General features: G+C 38.7%; 1 protein-coding gene across 1 annotated transcript; it reads right to left on the bottom strand.

Annotated features, from left to right (window-relative positions):
- Positions 1 to 1579: 1579 nt before the first annotated feature.
- tmtc4 (transmembrane O-mannosyltransferase targeting cadherins 4) lies at positions 1580 to 16455 on the bottom strand. Its single transcript, XM_065251776.1, has 18 exons — positions 16058 to 16455; positions 15767 to 15965; positions 15167 to 15282; positions 14404 to 14620; positions 13529 to 13613; positions 13316 to 13410; positions 13120 to 13212; positions 12876 to 13037; positions 12561 to 12763; positions 10511 to 10685; positions 10241 to 10372; positions 9920 to 9999; positions 9534 to 9641; positions 7607 to 7748; positions 6941 to 7055; positions 2242 to 2354; positions 2036 to 2105; positions 1580 to 1812 (listed from the first exon to the last, which is right to left on the bottom strand). The coding sequence occupies exons 2-18, from the start codon at positions 15947 to 15949 to the stop codon at positions 1664 to 1666; spliced, it is 2238 nt and encodes a 745-aa protein (XP_065107848.1). The 5' UTR covers positions 15950 to 15965; positions 16058 to 16455; the 3' UTR covers positions 1580 to 1663.
- Positions 16456 to 17153: the final 698 nt, after the last annotated feature.

The following is a 17153-nucleotide window of genomic DNA, read 5'->3' as shown; positions in this document are numbered from 1 at the left end:
GGCACACAAGGCAAGTCTGAGTATTATTTCTCTACTAGCTCCCCCTAGTGTCTGGGAGTAAATGCGTTCTATATCTAAGACTATACGAGACTGAAGGACACCGGGTCGGATACAGCGAACTTGCAAGTGGGGTATTCTTCCTACAGACGGTAGGGGCGGGCGAGAGAGTCTTCCATTCGTCATGCAATGAGTCATTTAACCATATACCGACTTACGAAGATGATTTATTAACATAAAAATGCTGCCTTGTGTCCCTTTAAACCCTATTAAGAAGGCAAGAATGGCTTATATTGAAAACCTGCAGCAATCGGACAAGCAAAAGTGCGTACGCCTGCTCAGACCCTGACGTGGCACTAAGCAGTTTTCCACTTCAAAAACATCTTTTATAAATATAGACTTTGGCGTGGATTTCTGCGCATGCATACTTTACGATCAAATCTGTGAATATGCACGCTTTATAAATGTGGCCCCATGTCTGTATCTGTGATCGTAGAAACAAGCGCTACTACACTAAAAAAAATGAACTTGGTTGGAGTCAGTTTTACTAAATAATTTCTTGTTCACTTTACTTAACAAACACAAGTAACTGCATATAATAAATTTAACTTAGTAATTTCAACAAAAGACTGTGTCTTGTCAGCTTTACTTCAAAATTATTTGTTCAGCCAATATAACATTGTTGCGTAAAAGTAAAAGCTCTTCAAATACAACCTTATTGTAAAGTGTTACCCTCTACTGTATACTTTATGTTTCAAATATGCTGTCATTGCTCAGCATTTAATTATTTGATTCTAGTAGATTCTATTAAATGATCTCAACAGTATTCTCATCATCACTGAATCGGTACGTTATGAATTTATGTTAACTGTCAGGTAATATTTCACATGTGAAGCTGGTATCATCACAGGCAATAACCCCTGACATCCCTGCACCATTGCAATCCAGGTCTTCAAAAGTTTCCAGACGGATGAAGGAAGCAGGTGAAAAAATACAACCAAGATGCACTTTCAAGCAAGAAGATGACTTGTTGACTGAAATTGTGTTTTGAGGTCAGCTCACTAACTTTCAAGATCAGCCAGCGTGCGTGAGATGCCCCTAGGGAACACGTTTCACCTCCTTTGAAGCCCTCATTCTGCGCTTCACTGTTTTCTTTGCTGTCATGGCTGTTGACTTCCTACTTGGGGTGACCCTTCGGCCCCCGACATCGGGACATCAGAACATTGACTCTTTTCGACATTAACTACAGAGATTTGGGAAGAACGACAGGATAGGATCAAGTCCAAGAAAGACCCTTATGGTAACTCTGCTTTTTTTTAAACCAATTTGTTGAGATGTCCACAGTTGGGGTACATTCTTGGTGGATGGCCAATGGTAACATACCCTGCAATTACAAAGTGTAACAGACTAATAAATAGAGGCCCAGCTGACATAACATGAGGTCAAAGATGAAAGTGAAGACAGTGGATACGTTCCATATGTCTTGAGACTACAGTTACACGTGACAAAATCATTTGAGACGCTTAAACCTCGAACATCGTGCAGCAGTGTCATCTGTGTGTATTCATCAAAGACAAAGGTGAACACTAACAAGATTCAATTTAATTTAGTTATATATATAACATACAAAGATAACATGTGAAGCATGCAGTTATCAAAAACAGTGTTATCCAACAGTCCTCTGCCTCTGTTCCAGTTTACGCTTGAGCATGTTGTAGTTCTCCTTGGTTCCTGGGGCGTTGGGGTCCAGCCGAAGAGACAGTTCATAATGCTTTTTTGCAAAGTCTAGTTTTCCCCAACGGTGATAAAGAACAGCTGCAACGGCACAAAAAAAGAGCCGTCACTTAAATCACCAGACTTTACAGTAACCCAGCATAGGTCTCATGTGAATGGAAGAAGAATCACAGCCACTTTGCTTTGTTTATTGATTCACATCGCATCGATTTATGCCTGTATCGCGTAACATTGCAGAAGTCAAACTTGAACAACAGTTTTTGTGACAATACAGAATTGCCAGCGGGGTCCCTGGGAGACTTACCAAGATTGCCATGGCAACTGGCAAAGTTTGGGTTGATCTTCAGAGCGTTGAGAAAGAAACCTTCAGACTCCTGAGAGAAATAAACAAAACGTTGTGACAATGCTGTGTTAAAATATCTGAAATAGACCTGTGTAGGTGAAAAGGTCTTTATGAAAACACTTACAAATATACTTTCACAAACACAGCCGTGAATTTACAATATTAACCTTGTATTTCTCCTGTTTCCCAAGGACATTGGCGAGGGAAAACATAATGGTGTGATCTTTTGGCAATATCTTTAATGCTTCCTTTCCAATCAGCTCAGCCTGAGCCAGGTTACCTATAATGATAATAATAAGCATTTATTAAATAGCACTTTTCATACACAAAATTCAACTCAAAGAGATTTACAAGCATAAAAAAGGGGAAATAAAAGCAAAATTCACACATTATCAACATAAAATATTTGAAATAAAATACAAAATTAAAACTATTATAAAAAGATGGAAAAATGTCGGCTGTTGCTTGTTCTCCCGACAGCATCAAACTTCTGTCATGCTAACACATTGACCCCAGGGGATCTTATGAAAAACTCCAAAACATTGCGACGAAGTTTCAAGTATAACAGCAGCAATGAGAGTGTTCTTAAAATGACAAAGTAAGTGTTTTGATTAATGCCATTCATGTTTTTATCAGTGTATACCACTAGTCAACTAAATGAATATAACATGGCAAAAATTTATGCACATTTATATATTGATTCAATAGATTTATTGCATTTTGTGGGGAAAAAATTATCAGTTTTTATAATGAAACTTTGAAAATCAAATTATGGATTTGAATTTTTTTGTTATTATAACCTAACGATGCTATGTGAAAGTTTGTAACAGAAAATAGTGGTTTTCATCTTGTCATTTCTTAGTATAAAAAACTAGTAAATTAGTCAAAATAAATGTATTGCGTTTTGGAACCAAACTCTTCAAATATAGTTACTGTATGACTAAAGGGTGGTGTTAGGAATGACATAAAAGAACTTGAGAAACCCTAAATCTTATGGTTTTTGCCTGCCAGGCAAAGCATTTGAAAAATATTCATGAAGCTGAGAGCCTATAAATATCTAGGAAACCTCTGTGTGGGAACTATATATTTGGGGCACCTTAGCAATGGCATAGCAATTTCACGCTAACCACATTTAACACCTTAGCATTGTGGCGGCTTATTTTGCATGGGCAAACACCACTTAAGGTAGGGCCACACTAAAAGATTTTTTAAATCTTGTCTTTTTTTCAAACATGATGACAAAATAAAATGTGTGGTCATGTGGTCATAAGAGCACACGGCACACCATCACATTACCTTCACAAACAAAGTGAGTCTCGACTGAGAACACAGAAAATGTTGTGAAAATCTTGCAGTGTCTCTTGAAGTAAAACGTGACTTCACACTAAACAAACATTGTGGATGATGGGCATAAAGAAATGGCATTAATACGATGGACTGCTTTGTCCATCTCACTTTAGACTGTGGTTGTTATGATTTTGTCTTTCATCAGCTCGTTTTCTTTTTTGATCACATGACAATCCACACCATACATGCACATTTTTCCTCGGGGTTCCCCCCAAACAACATGATTTAACATGTTGAATTCTTACGATTTGCCATCGTAGCGAACCCAATGTGGTTCCAAACCGATTCAGACCCTCTTAACACACCATGCACCAAAAAATCGGATAAGATAATCGGTACAACTACAAAGATGATCAGGAGTTTACCTAAGATTGTCGTAAGGGGGAAAATCGCCCCAAATGCAGCCCGATTATCTTTAAATGTGTGGCGGCATTCAAATTTTTTTTTTTGAAAAAAAAAAGACAATTATTTAAACATGATTTAGTGTCACGACCTGGTGGTTAGCGCATCTTAATATTTGGACTGCACTTTTCAGTCTCACTTGTGTGCTGGTACTTACAACTGCTTATTTAAAATTCCAGAACTTTTTGTTTCTATACATCATGAAAAGGACAACTATAGAGTATAATCCTGCAGTTTTTGTTGACTGTGCAGGGTAGATTTCTCTGGTGTGACAGCGCTCTCCAGAAGAGAGTTTTTCCCCTCCACACATGGCTGATTCTTTTAGTTTCCTAATTAGAGGCCAACACAAGGGCTACTGACTTATTGATCTGGATGTCAAAACTCCCTGTAAGCACAGACTCACACAAATCTTCTCTCACCGGCCGGCCCTTATCAAATTCATGAGCTGTAGAGGATATTTCTCTTTGCTGTTCAAAGTCATATTTTATGTTTGCGCACTTATTACCATCCTTACTTTAATTTTACAGGAAACAATTATTGCGCGTAAAACAACTCCAATTTTCGATCTTAACTGTAATTTACTCATGGGATAGAATGTGGCTTAAAACATGCAGAGGAAAGGGTTTTTTATTTATTTTTTGGCAGGGAAAATAGACCGTGCCAAGACTCTCAAGGGAGGGCCAACCTGCCTGGGAGACGCGTCTGAATAAACGGCTTCTGTCAGGGAATCGCACCATTCTCCACACGGCAGGGAAGAGTGGCTTTAAAACAACACACAAAGCTTTTAATACATAAATTTCAAGCATTGATGATTCTTGCTCTTCCGGTCTAATCATGTTGGGTTCTTATGCCGGCATTTTCCAGAAAGGACATCCTCTGTTAATCCTGTAACATCTCATCAGAACAGAAACTTTTGGGAAAAGTGCCTTTTTGTCATTACAGTATGAGTAAACAGGCAAAGAAAAAAAATCTTATCAGCTAAATACATTCAGGTTCTAATTCGTGGTAGGCCTAGAATATATATATATAAAAAATCCACAAATTTGTGAAGATTTTGCTGTCAGTATAAAATTAAAAAGCATATGATTTGGCAGCTCTCAAGCATAAGCGCTAAAACAAATAATTTAATAAACGCAGTTCAATTCAAATTTATATCTATAGTGTTATTTTTGTTGCAGGGCAGCTGTGTAATAAATACATATTAGCAGTGGATCCAGAAAAATAAAGTTAACCGTACAGAAATCATAGATCGAACAGGGAAATATACGCATATATACAGAACGCACAATGCAAATTTGCAATAAGTAAAGCAATTGTGTTTGGGATTATATTCATAGAGCAATTAACTCTTTCCCCGCCATTGACGAGATATCTCGTCAATTAAGAGAAAACGCTTCCCCACCAATGACGAGATTTACCGTCTTTCCGCAATACCGCTATTATCCACCAGGTGGCAACTTTTTAAACCCGGAAGTATTGCCCTATGGCAAGCGGCTGCATGTCCGTGTCTGTTTTAAAGATCGCTCTGAATGGGATCTCTATGAAAAGTCCGTCACAAAAATGGAATTATCTCAGCTTTTTGCTCAAAATGTGGTGTTTTTGCAGAAACCTACCCATATTCAAAAGCTGATTACAAAAGAACCACTGAGGTAGGATGAAACGTTTTTTTTTGTTTGAAAGCAGAGGGTCTGTTCTTTCATTTGGTATGTTGTATGTTTATATATTTAAAGAAGAACATTTTCTGGATTTTCAACCATGTTTATACATTTTTTCATACTATGTACTTCAGCAACATTAACTGTAAAAACTGTTGTTAACATAAGTCGATAACATAAACAGCATTAGTTTCTAAGTTTGCTTCATTTCTGTGAATGAGATAATTGTTTAATAAAACTGGTTAATAAATACTGAATATCATCATAGACCAAACAATTATTTTAGATACTTTACCTACTGCTATGCAATGTTAATGCAAGATAAGGCAATCAAAGATTGGTGGGTATGTCTACTAAAATTATTGTGGCGGTTCCAAAAGCAACGTTATCTATGCCTGTGGGGTCTCTGACCAAAAAGGGGTGAGGATGTGATGCAGGAGTTAATTGTTGTATAGCGTGAACTAATTATGCAGCATGGCCCCATGTGGCAGCGTGCACCTGACGCTCAGCATCTGCAGAGTAGAAGTTCACACCTCTCTCTCTCTCGCACACACAGCTATGAGCTGCTGCTATACTTGGGACATGAGACCAAAACGTGAAAGCAGGAACATTTGGGAAGAGGCCAAGATCATCTGTTTACCCCCAAGGGCAGGGTCAAGGTCATGTTTAATGAGAACACTCGCTCAGTTTATGCATACATGACTGCCTCTGTCTGGAGTAACACGGATCTATACTGAATTGCTAAACTGTGATGTGCGCAGAGGATAATGTACAGCCGGGTGGTTATTATCGTGAAATAAACCCCTACAGGGCATCAGGACCCTGATGTGAGGCAAACTATACATTTTTCTGCTTATTTTATGGCTATTTACCACATAAATCAAGGATATGAAATATTGATTTTATATAAAAGAAAGACAATTATCTGAGAAACTGACAGCTACAATATGTAGAAAATTAGTTGTCTGGGACAAGCACCAATTATGCAGTTTAGTAGTCAATATTTAAAAATAAATTAGTATATAGATAGAATATAGATAGATAGACAAAATCAAGTACTATATTTTAGACAGCTGCATATAGTAGTTTATTTATCCACAGCTATAAAAAAAGCGAAGGTTAACAACAAATCTAAGGCTCATTTAAAGTGTTTGTGACAGTAGTATTGATTAATTTAATGTACAATTGTTGATATATTCATATGAAGTTTATTTAACTAATTAATCCAACCAATTAGCGCGAAGAAGAGGTCTATGGCCGTCCCTCACCTCTGTCCCGTAACACTGCAAAAACGATCCCTCCTCCACCCCATCGCCTCACTCTCAGCTGGTATATCTCATTCCAGTTAAAGAGAGGGAGTAATTTGGGAGCCCTCTCCTCGAACAGCATGCCAAATATGCTTTATTTCATATTTGATCGCATGTTAATGCGAACTCATGAAATTAGTATTTCAAAGCCATACCAGTGTTGTCCAGTAGTATAACCATGTTGTTCCAGGCCAAGCTGTGCTCCGGCTTCAGCATGGTAGCGTTCCTCCAGGCATTTAGTGCATCCACGCTGCGGTTCAGATCTGCATACTGGAGATACAACAAACAAGACGAATCACAAACAATGGACGAGTCTTTTCCCTAAATATTTAAGACTACTCATGTGTTTTCATGACAACACCCTTGTACAGAACCTACTATCTATTACAACCCTGGACTAGTTTTACTGAACATATTCTTTGAGAGTTATACCTGTATTTCCCACATACACTGTAAGCAGCACGGTTCTACAGTACATGCCTCTTTTAAGTGGGCAAAATGCGAGGTGCCAACACCTCAGATGATGATCATTTTAAGTTGATCAAATTATTGGAATACAGGAAGCTTCTAATTTTCAATGAAACAAAATAGAATGTCATTACACACTGTAATTGTTAGTATTAGGACCGGAATGGCCAATTTCTTTCCATAATTAATAATAGATTGCCTCATGGTGGTTTTTGCTTATGCAGACTAAATGAATGTACAGTAATAGCCAACGACCAAAACCACCCTAGACACACATGCCACAAAATGATTCCCTAAATATGTTTTCATATTTTGAGCATTAATGTGATATGCAGAAAAAGTACATCGCTTACCAGACGTCCCAAGTTGTAGTAACAGTCTGGATATTTCTTCCTGAATTTAATAGCATTCCAATAGCTCCGTTCAGCCTCATCAAACCTTTTCAGACTGTTCTGCACAATACCTAAATTCATCCAAGCTGCAGCAAAATCAGGCCTGTAAACAAAGCAAAAATGTTACGACTTATGATGTAAAGGTTTAAAGTTCACACTTTAAAATAAGCATGTTTTGTAAAAAGGGGTGGGGGGAACCAGTATTTCATGCTTTTTGATTTATTAAACACAGTTAAAGTGTTGTATTCCTCATGTTAACTCTTTCTCCGCCAGTGTTTTCTTGCCAAGTTGCCAGCCAGCGCCAGCATTTTCATGATTTTCACAAAAAAGTTTAATGCCTTCCAGAAAATGTTCTTCTTTAAATATATTAACATACAATATATCAAATGAAAGAACAGACCCTTTGCTTTCAAACAAAACAAACCAGTTTCATCCTACCTTCATTTGTTTTCTTTTAAAACCTCTCAAATATGGGTAGGTTTCTTAAAAAACACAAAATTTTAGGAGATAATTACATTTTTGTGAAGGACTTTTGATAGAGATCAGATGCAGAGCGATCCTCAAAACTTACACAGACATGCAGCTGTTTGCCCTAGGGCGATACTTCAGGTTTTATAAGTTGCAGACCTGGTGGATAATAACGGTATTGCGATAAGCCGGAAATACTCGCCATTGGTAGGGAAGCTGTTTCTCTTAATTGACGAGCTAACTCTTCAATTAACATGTTAACTCGTCAAAGGCGGGGAAAGGGTTAAACATGGGCAAAGGTTCAAAAAAGCAGTTGGATGTGTGATGGAGTATTTCTGGGCCAAACATACGGTCACTATAAGGTCACTTTAACCGGAATAGGGCACGCACACACCAACCAAGAGCTGACACGAAATCAACGTCACCAAAGAAGTGTGTTGTTGTTTGTGAGAGATATTTAAGCTTTTACAGCTTCTCAAAGAATCCAGCATTATGGAAACAATGAATATAGTTTGGTGATCCAGGGTAGCAGCAGAGTTGTGTGTGTGTGTTTATTTAATGCTGGACTTCGTTAAAATGGGGGCGGTCCCAACTGGGTCCTGAGTCACAGGCGACAAGTAAAACTGCATTAAATGTCTATTGTTTGTTAGCGATCGGCACATACGTGCATATAATGTAAACGACATGAACATGTATTGAATCATAAGTTATCCAGAGATAGTGGACGCTTGCTTGTGACTTGCTTCACCCACGGTATGCCTCCAGGAGCTTGGGTCTATTCGGAAAGTATCGGTAAAGCTGATCTGTCTTTTATTAATCTGATAAAACTAAAGATTCTTTGGATATATGTACTATACTCCATAGGTACTCAAGATTAACATGAGATAAGCAGAAACAGCGTGCGTTATGCAAGGAATAATTGACGATGGGCCGTTGAATTATTCGAAAATAATGCACACCCAAGGTGGTAATGTGGCACGGCGCGAAGCGGAAGGTTAGGTGTGCGGTTTACAGAAAAATAATCACCACCCAATGGAACACTTCTCAGCCAATCAGAATAAAGCATTCAACAAACCCGTGGTATAGACGGTTTCAGCAGTAACAACATAAAGAAAGCTGCTTTCATTGTCAACAAGTAACTTCAGGTAAACTCCTACTTGAAACGTAGTTTATTTATATAACAAGCAAAATAAACAACATGTAGATTACCAAAACATTTGTTATTTTTGACGAGGTACTTGTTCAAGAGTTCACTTTAGAAACTAGTCAGACCATTAAAAAAAACTGAAATCGGAAGTAAAGTTCAGACCAGACGCGTATCGCGTCAACGCATGTGCGTCCGATGAAACCGTCTATAAGTGAACTTTAATACAGCATACAGTAAATAATTGCTATATATTTTAATTTGTCATCAACTTACTGGACACGAACAGCAGCTGACAGGAGCTCCTCAGCTTCATATAACTCATTCCTCTCCTTTAATATATTACCAAGATTGTTCATGGCATGAACATACTTAGGGTGTAATCTGTAAGGAATAATATTTGTGAGGCATGTGAAGTTGCTGCCTGTAAAGAGCATTTCAAACCAGTCTACACAATTTTTATATGGAAACTACATCATAAGGTAGTTGTCTATTAAAGGAGTATGCAAAAAGACATCTTGCTGGATTTTATAACAGAGCTAAGGAGTCACTGTATGTTTCAATTCAGAGGCAGAAAAACAAAAGTTCACAGTTTAAAGTGCTGAAATATGGATAAATGTAATATGTTTGGCAAACACAAGAGGTTAAAATAATTTATTTACCTCACAGCCTCCCTGTAGTATTTGACGGCAGCACTCTGGTTGCCTCTGTCAGCAAGGTTTTTGCCAACATTATAATGCACCTGTGCAACGAAGGGGAAAGTTTGAATACTCATCAAGCATAATATGAAACCACTATGGAACATCACACCACTTTTATTAATTTAATTTAAAGCAAACACTATGCAGATTATCTAGTTATAATTTACAGCCATTTAATTTTGCCACGTGTGATGGTTAAGCCGTAGTTATTGTAATGCATTTCAACAATGGAGTGCAGGTGAAGTTAGTGGGCGTGTTCTCCAGAGAGCTGTGCAGTCTCACCTTGGCGTTGAGAGGGCAGACAGACAAGGCGCTGGTGAAGAGACTCTGCTCAGACCTCCACTGTTGACTGCGCTGCGCAGAGCGAACAACGTTTACACACAGCAGCACCAACGTGGCCACTCTCAGCAGCCTCTGTGGTCAGCCCACATACACACACCAGACGTGAACACACACATACTCAATGGACAAATTAGTTACAGTGAATTATGGTCTGATGGTGAATATTAGGAGGTGATAAGTGGGAAAATTGGTGTAAAACAGGACACATACCCTGTGTTTCCTCCAGTGGCAGCTACAGTAGCCCACAGCGTAGGCCAGAATAAGGCAGTAGCCGGCAGAAGAGAGGTACAGCACCCGCTCGGCTATCACAAACCCCACCCTGAAGAACAGATTACTGGCTGGCAGAAATGGAATTACCAGCAGTACCAAGCCAAATGTCAGAGTCCTAAAATGACAAAAAGCATCATTTATAAACATAATTTGGTGTTCATATAGCTCATTTGATATAGCATTGTGTTTGCAATGCTAAGTTTGTGGGTTTGATTTGATTTCTAGGGAACACACATACTACTGATGCATGTACTTGAATGCACTGTAAGTTGCATTGGATAAAAGTGTCACCCAAACGCATTAAAGAAAATGTTATGCAAATGTACTATAAGCACAAACCTTTATACATTCAAAATAGAATAAATGGACATTCGCCAATTTAAAAAAAAAAAAAAAAAAAATTAGTTTTAACTGATAGGAGGTAAAATCTTACTGTGGTGTATTTTTTTTTCTTTAAATACTTATCAGAGTTACTTATGCAATATTGTATGTAACACGTGTTAATGCTACTAAAGTGTATATTTTTTTTAATAAACAAATTTGTTTTCAATGACAAAATGTGAGAAAAAACAAGGAAAATCAATATAGACGGTTTCATCGGACGCACGTGATACACGTCTGGATCCGAACTTTACTTCCGGTTTCGTTTTTTTAATGGTCTGACTAGTTGCTGAACTGACCTCTTGAACAAATGTCTCCTCGAAAATAACAAATGTTTTGGTTTCCTAGATAATCTATGTGTTGTTTTTTGCTTGTTATATGAATAAACTACGTTTAAAGAACTTTGTTGTTATTTATTCTTAGCGGAGCTTACCGGAAGTTACGTGCGGACCGCGACAGCCGCTTGTATATGTTGTTACTGCTGAAACGGTCTATATGATTCTAAATAAACAACACCTATTTACTGTATTAAACAAGTCTTCATATAAGCCAAAAATGCAATTATATTTTCGCTGTCCTTCCAAAATCTCGTGTCTCCATATTTTGTTTTAATAAGTGCTTGTCAACTTCGACAACACAGTGTGTATTACTTTAAAAATACAGTCAGGGCTCCAGCCTGCCACCAAATTCGAGAGTATGCCACTGAATTTTACATCCAGTCGCACATGCGCGACCAGTAAATTTGACCTTTTTTTTGGGATGTGACACTGAATTTAAAACAGCACATTGTACTTTCTGCATCTATCATCAAAGTATTTATTAGTAATACAGTGTATTACTTAGTAGAAATGTGAATATTTGGTTAGCATGTTGATTTACGGTATGTGCCCCTAAATTTTCTGGTTGCACCCCTAAAATTTTCGGTTGGGGGCCACTGTGCTCCTAGTGAAAAAAGTTAGTCTGGAGCCCTGACAGTGTTTTTTTTCCTGTTTCTTGGATACAAGCTTTGAAAGAACAGTGAAAATATGTAACTTTTAATGCATATTAAGCTGAATACAGATAAACACTAGCCTGGGAAAACCCAGACAACTTCCTGCAAATTTAGATTTAGTAAAATCTAAATGAAAAAAATTCAAGCCCATTTCTAATCCTTTCGAAATCGCGGCACCAATCAGAACCGTTGGGGCGGGTTTTACACAATGACGACAGTGCATTGATGGTGAAGCAGATTTTGTACATTACAAAGATGGATGCCGCCATGAAACATCACTCGCTCAAATCAGCTATTGCGTCTGTTTTAAGCAATTAAAACTTTTCGTTTTCGTTAAAACCCAAGCAAAGAACAACACTCGAAGCCTTAATATCTAATATGTCATTTCCTTCATAACTCTGTTTGGTTTTAGGTTTATCCAATTGCGCCCAGAAGCATTTAAGCAACTTCCGTTGGTGATGCCCTTTGGAAATGATTTGTCTATTAAGCTTTGCCAGACCATTTCTACTGAGAATGATCTGGTTTTAACCAGGCTAGAGAAACACTGTGTTCAGCATTATTTTGAGGTCTCTGATGGCTATTTTATTTTCAAATCATATTGGTTTGTTATGCTCTTACCTTCTTTTATTGCTGTCCTGTGAGCACAGAGCTTGACTTATCAAGCCTGTCAGACAGCACCACAGCAAAAGAGGCCAGATGATCCTCCAATCACTGGCTGATTTAATCAGGGGCACGCAGCCCATTGACCAATCAAAACACAGCCACCAGGGACACAGCAGCAGCCAAGCATTCAAAGAGTAGTAATAATTATAATTCACAATCTGTCAATCAGAGAAAGAAGAAAGTATCTGATATCAAGAGTCGAAAAGAATTTTATCGTTACTTATATGGCTTAAACGTAAAAAAAAAATCACAAACAAGTGTTCTGCTTACCCTCAGGATGACATTTTCAGCAAAGGATGCTGGGTTATCCACCTCAGTGAAAGATGGAGGCCCAGTACCCATGATCCTCCATCTCGCATATAAAAGAAAAGAGCCACCAAAAAAGAGAATAGCCATCCTCACTAGCAAACCGTTCCTCACCCACTCTCCAATCTGAGTGTAATAAAGCAAAATAAGATCAATCCACATGTCACAAGAGAGACACCTATGGAAAAGAACAAGTAAAACAACTGACTTCAGCTGTTTTTCTTCTAGACAGCAGCCGTTGAAGAAGTTCATAGATGTTCAGATTACAGACAATGAGAATATCATAAGCAGCATTCACCCCCTGTGAAGGTGAAAGAAATGAATGGCTCATTAACGGATGATCAAGGGATCATGAAAAGAGTTATTTGAACACTAAGGCACTATTTATGCACATTTTTACTTACCAAAACGGTGATACCTTGCTCCTTGCAAAGCATGGCGACAGCACACAGAAGAATGCTACCAATTATCCATGACACAGAGAATTTTTTATCGCTACCTACAGGGAGAACATTTTGAGCAACTCATTTGTAAGCTAAATAAAAAATTAGCAAGATTACAACATGCAGCGTGTGCAAATTGAATATTACAAAATATTGTTATAGTTCTTAACTGACCTTGAAATGATTTGCAGTAAACCAGAAAAGAGAGCTGGAAAAACAGGGCGCACAACAAATCTGCCCTGCCAACAACGCCAGCCACCTACGAGAACGAGAGAGCGAGAGAACAGATTATTTCCAAGATCAACTCCAACTAAATACATGAGAGGGCATGAAGGACACTGCCTCGCTGTTTGTAAAATAGGAAAGGGCAAAACCAACTGCTCTGCTGTACTACTAGTTAACTAGTCGTTCATCATAACCCATCCCTATTGCAAAACACCAACATCAGTGCATCCTCTAACAGGTCAAAGGCATGGAATATGGAATTAATTTTTTGGGGCCCAGAAATTCATGTTAAACCTACACATATTAAAACCTGCTTGACCAATAAAGACAAAAAATGAGCTGCATAAAAACATCTTTCGCCATTCTTCTGTCTGTAAAATTGCCTGTATTTCTGGCCAAATTAGCGGTGAAGGCAGGAGGCAACACTCATTACAGAACTGCAGTCGGCCTTTGCTGGAGTCCTGGGGGCCACCTTCTTTGATACATCCCATAGACCTAAGTCAGTGGTCTCTCTGAACCTAACCCCCTCCAGGTCCAGGGCCGGTCTTTCTGAACCTGATTAAAGAGGAGATCCGGAGCATCGGCAGGCACTACCATGCTCTGATGCATCCGTGCCAGGTCAGAACAAGCGTACGGATGCTGTTAATAGCCATGCCTGACCGTAAAGCCCACCTATGCGAGGCACACCAGCTGCGTGAAGCTTTCTTCTCCATGGGCCTTGTAATGTATATTTCATGCAACATCAGTGAACATGGTGATGGAGAACATTGTAGTGGGATATTGTTTACCGGGCAGAGACGGCCTTGCTGAATCACTCTACTTACGCTTTCTGTGTGAACCGGGTGAGCTGCGAAGAAAAGCGCAGCGAGGAACGATGCTTTTGGAGAGAAACTGAGTTTCGACCCTTTTCCGTCGTGAGACAGGCCACCGATTAATATTGAAAACACGTCAATCATTAACGCTGAAATAACACAGTGGAGGGCAACGTTGAGTAAGTGGAAACCAACTGGATACAGTCCACCGGCCAAGAGGTAGTTTATCCTGAGAAAACAGAGTAATAATCAACCAATCAGAATGTACAAAAAGAACTTTCTATGATATTGGCAGTTTGTTTTTCTTGCATTTGTTCTGTGAAACAAAACACAGTAGCCATATATCCATAAAAAAGGACTTTACCAGACAATGCCGCATTACAGATTCATAATATTTATGGTCAAGTTGAGATAACAGGACATTACTAATGCAAAACGATGTCATTCTCATTAGCAGCATGTAGGACATGAATTATGCCCCCTATATAGATTCTTCACAGTAGCAGTCAAATGCCAAAGACAATGTTGAAATGAGTTTGAAAAAAGGCAATATATGCATCCAATTTTAATGTCAATTATTGTGGAGTTCAGTGAGGAAGCTCTTGGGGGACCTCTTTTGATTTCCCACTGAGAATAAAATTACAAGTCCAGACATCTAATATATGCAAAGAGGTCTGAAAATATTCACTATAAGCAGGTTGTACAGTTACCTTGTGTTAATCATCAGTCACACAGCAGTAATTGAAAGACGCCTTTGTCTTTGTGTTGAACGTACCTGAAAGTCAGGACAGTTAGCGGCCGATAGGATTTGTGACTGGAGTTGCTACTTAAGTTACTTCCCCAAAAGTCATTTTTCCAGATGTTACTTAGAGGAGAAGCAGGATTCAAATCCTACAAGGAGAAAAAAAGACATGAATTTGCTTTACTGGTAATACACTTGTAATAGAAGCTTTTTTACGAGGTGGAAATTTAAAATGAAATAGTACAATCTTATACATTTTAGTATGATTTGCTTGCACCTCTGTGGCATTGAGGTTAAGGGTGGGGTTTTATTCATGCTTTATGGGATGCTTGTACATTTTTCTGTGATCACATTGTATTTGCTGATTCATACAATTTCATAATCTGTAAGTTGCATTACAAGCATCTGTCATATATATAATATGAATGTAAAATATTGAAATTCAACAGACTTAACATTAAAATACTACATGACAATAAACAGAAAATCTGTTATAATAATTATTGTAGATAATTCCTCCAAAATGCCATTATCAAGAAGACATGTTTCAATGTAAACATCAAAACTGAGCATTATAACCACAGTGACAACAAAACACCCCAATAAATTGATCTAAGACAACATGGGAGGCACCTTGTTGTTGATGATGGCTTCTGAATCATCAAAGACAAAGTCCCCATCATAGCTGTTTATGAAACAGATGAGGGCAACAAAGGCAGTCACCAGCCGGGAGTAAAAGGAACCCAGTTTTGGCAGAGGGATGTGGTGATCCCAGTGAGACTCAACAGCACCATCTTTTATGTGGTTTCTGCTCATCCTGACCCACCATTAACTTGCAAAATAGAAAAGACAAGTGTAAGGTTAGAGGAGTAACCCAGAATTACGCTAGATTTGACAATAAGGGTACAGAGAATAGAAGCATACCTATTGCATACTATTGCTGCATGGTTGCATACACAGACGCATGGCATGCATAGTAGCAACCCGCTGTCGTGGCGAGCAAAGCATTTGCAACCGGAATCAACCATTCAAAGAATTTCCGTTTACTACCCTAAAATCCCTTCGTGCACAAATGACAAGATGCACAAACATACAATAAGCGGTTCTGACGTCAATAACTGTTGACCATCGAACGGAACGCTTTACGGGCTGTAGAGGAGGAGCATTGCGAACTTTAAATAACCGACATCACATAAATACAGTAAATATATCGATAAACTTCACCATTTAAAAAAAATTAAAGGTTTAATACGTGGCTAAAAGACGACTTATCCCTGCACGAGCCTCTCTGCTCTCGCTTGTACTTCCTGCTAGCGCGCGGAGAAGAATAGACGGTGTGGGCGTCACGTGACCTGAGCCAGCTGAATGTTATGCTGCGTTCCAGGCAACCTGTAACCCGTAACTCACGACTTCAAAACCACGACTCACGACTTTGAACTGGGAGTACATCGATCTAGTACGAGTTCACGGGTGGGAAGTCACGGGTTTGACTGCCGTTCCAGAGCACTTTCACCGGTAGAATGTTGTAAAAACACGAGTTACAGGCTGCCTGGAACGCATAGGGTCGTGAGTCGTGGTTTTGAAGTCGTAACTCACGGGTTTAAAAACCTGCCTGGAACGCACCATTACTGTGGGGATTCACACAGGCCGTTTCTCAAACGGAAGGCTGCATCCTCTTGAGGTCGCATTTGTAGGCTGCATATGTCATAAAGACTGTCTTATTTTAGAATATTAACAATTATAAAGTTGACTATTATTCTTATTCAATCGTAAATTGTTGTAATACGCTTATGATTTGCGAACGTAATGCTAAATTAACCGAAATACACCAGGCTTGATGACGTAAGTAGCATGCATGCATTTGCAACCTCAAAAGGATGCAGCCTTCCGTTTGAGAAACGGCCACAGTCCTCGCAAATAACAAGAAAATACATAACGTTACATCAGAAGGATGGGTGAGTCGTGAGTGTGACACCTAATTAAGCTTTGTCTTGCACGATGAATGTTTTACCTCATCTTT

Source organism: Paramisgurnus dabryanus, chromosome 15 (assembly GCF_030506205.2).
Source record: "Paramisgurnus dabryanus chromosome 15, PD_genome_1.1, whole genome shotgun sequence".
In the NCBI taxonomy this organism is placed as follows: Eukaryota; Metazoa; Chordata; class Actinopteri; order Cypriniformes; family Cobitidae; genus Paramisgurnus; species Paramisgurnus dabryanus.
The sequence above is the reverse complement of the archived record's forward strand: the minus strand, read 5'-3'. Positions and strand labels throughout refer to the sequence as shown.

What these genes read in the sequence shown, in the direction of transcription:
- tmtc4 (XM_065251776.1), bottom strand. Translation starts at nt 15,949, where the DNA reads ATGAGCAGAAACCACATAAAAGATGGTGCTGTTGAGTCTCACTGGGAT. An exon ending in CTAGAAGAAAAACAGCTGAA is followed by an intron (nt 13,038 to 13,119) that starts GTCAGTTGTTTT and finishes TATTACACTCAG; the next exon opens with ATTGGAGAGTGGGTGAGGAA. An exon ending in TCTGCCCTCTCAACGCCAAG is followed by an intron (nt 10,000 to 10,240) that starts GTGAGACTGCAC and finishes TTCGTTGCACAG; the next exon opens with GTGCATTATAATGTTGGCAA.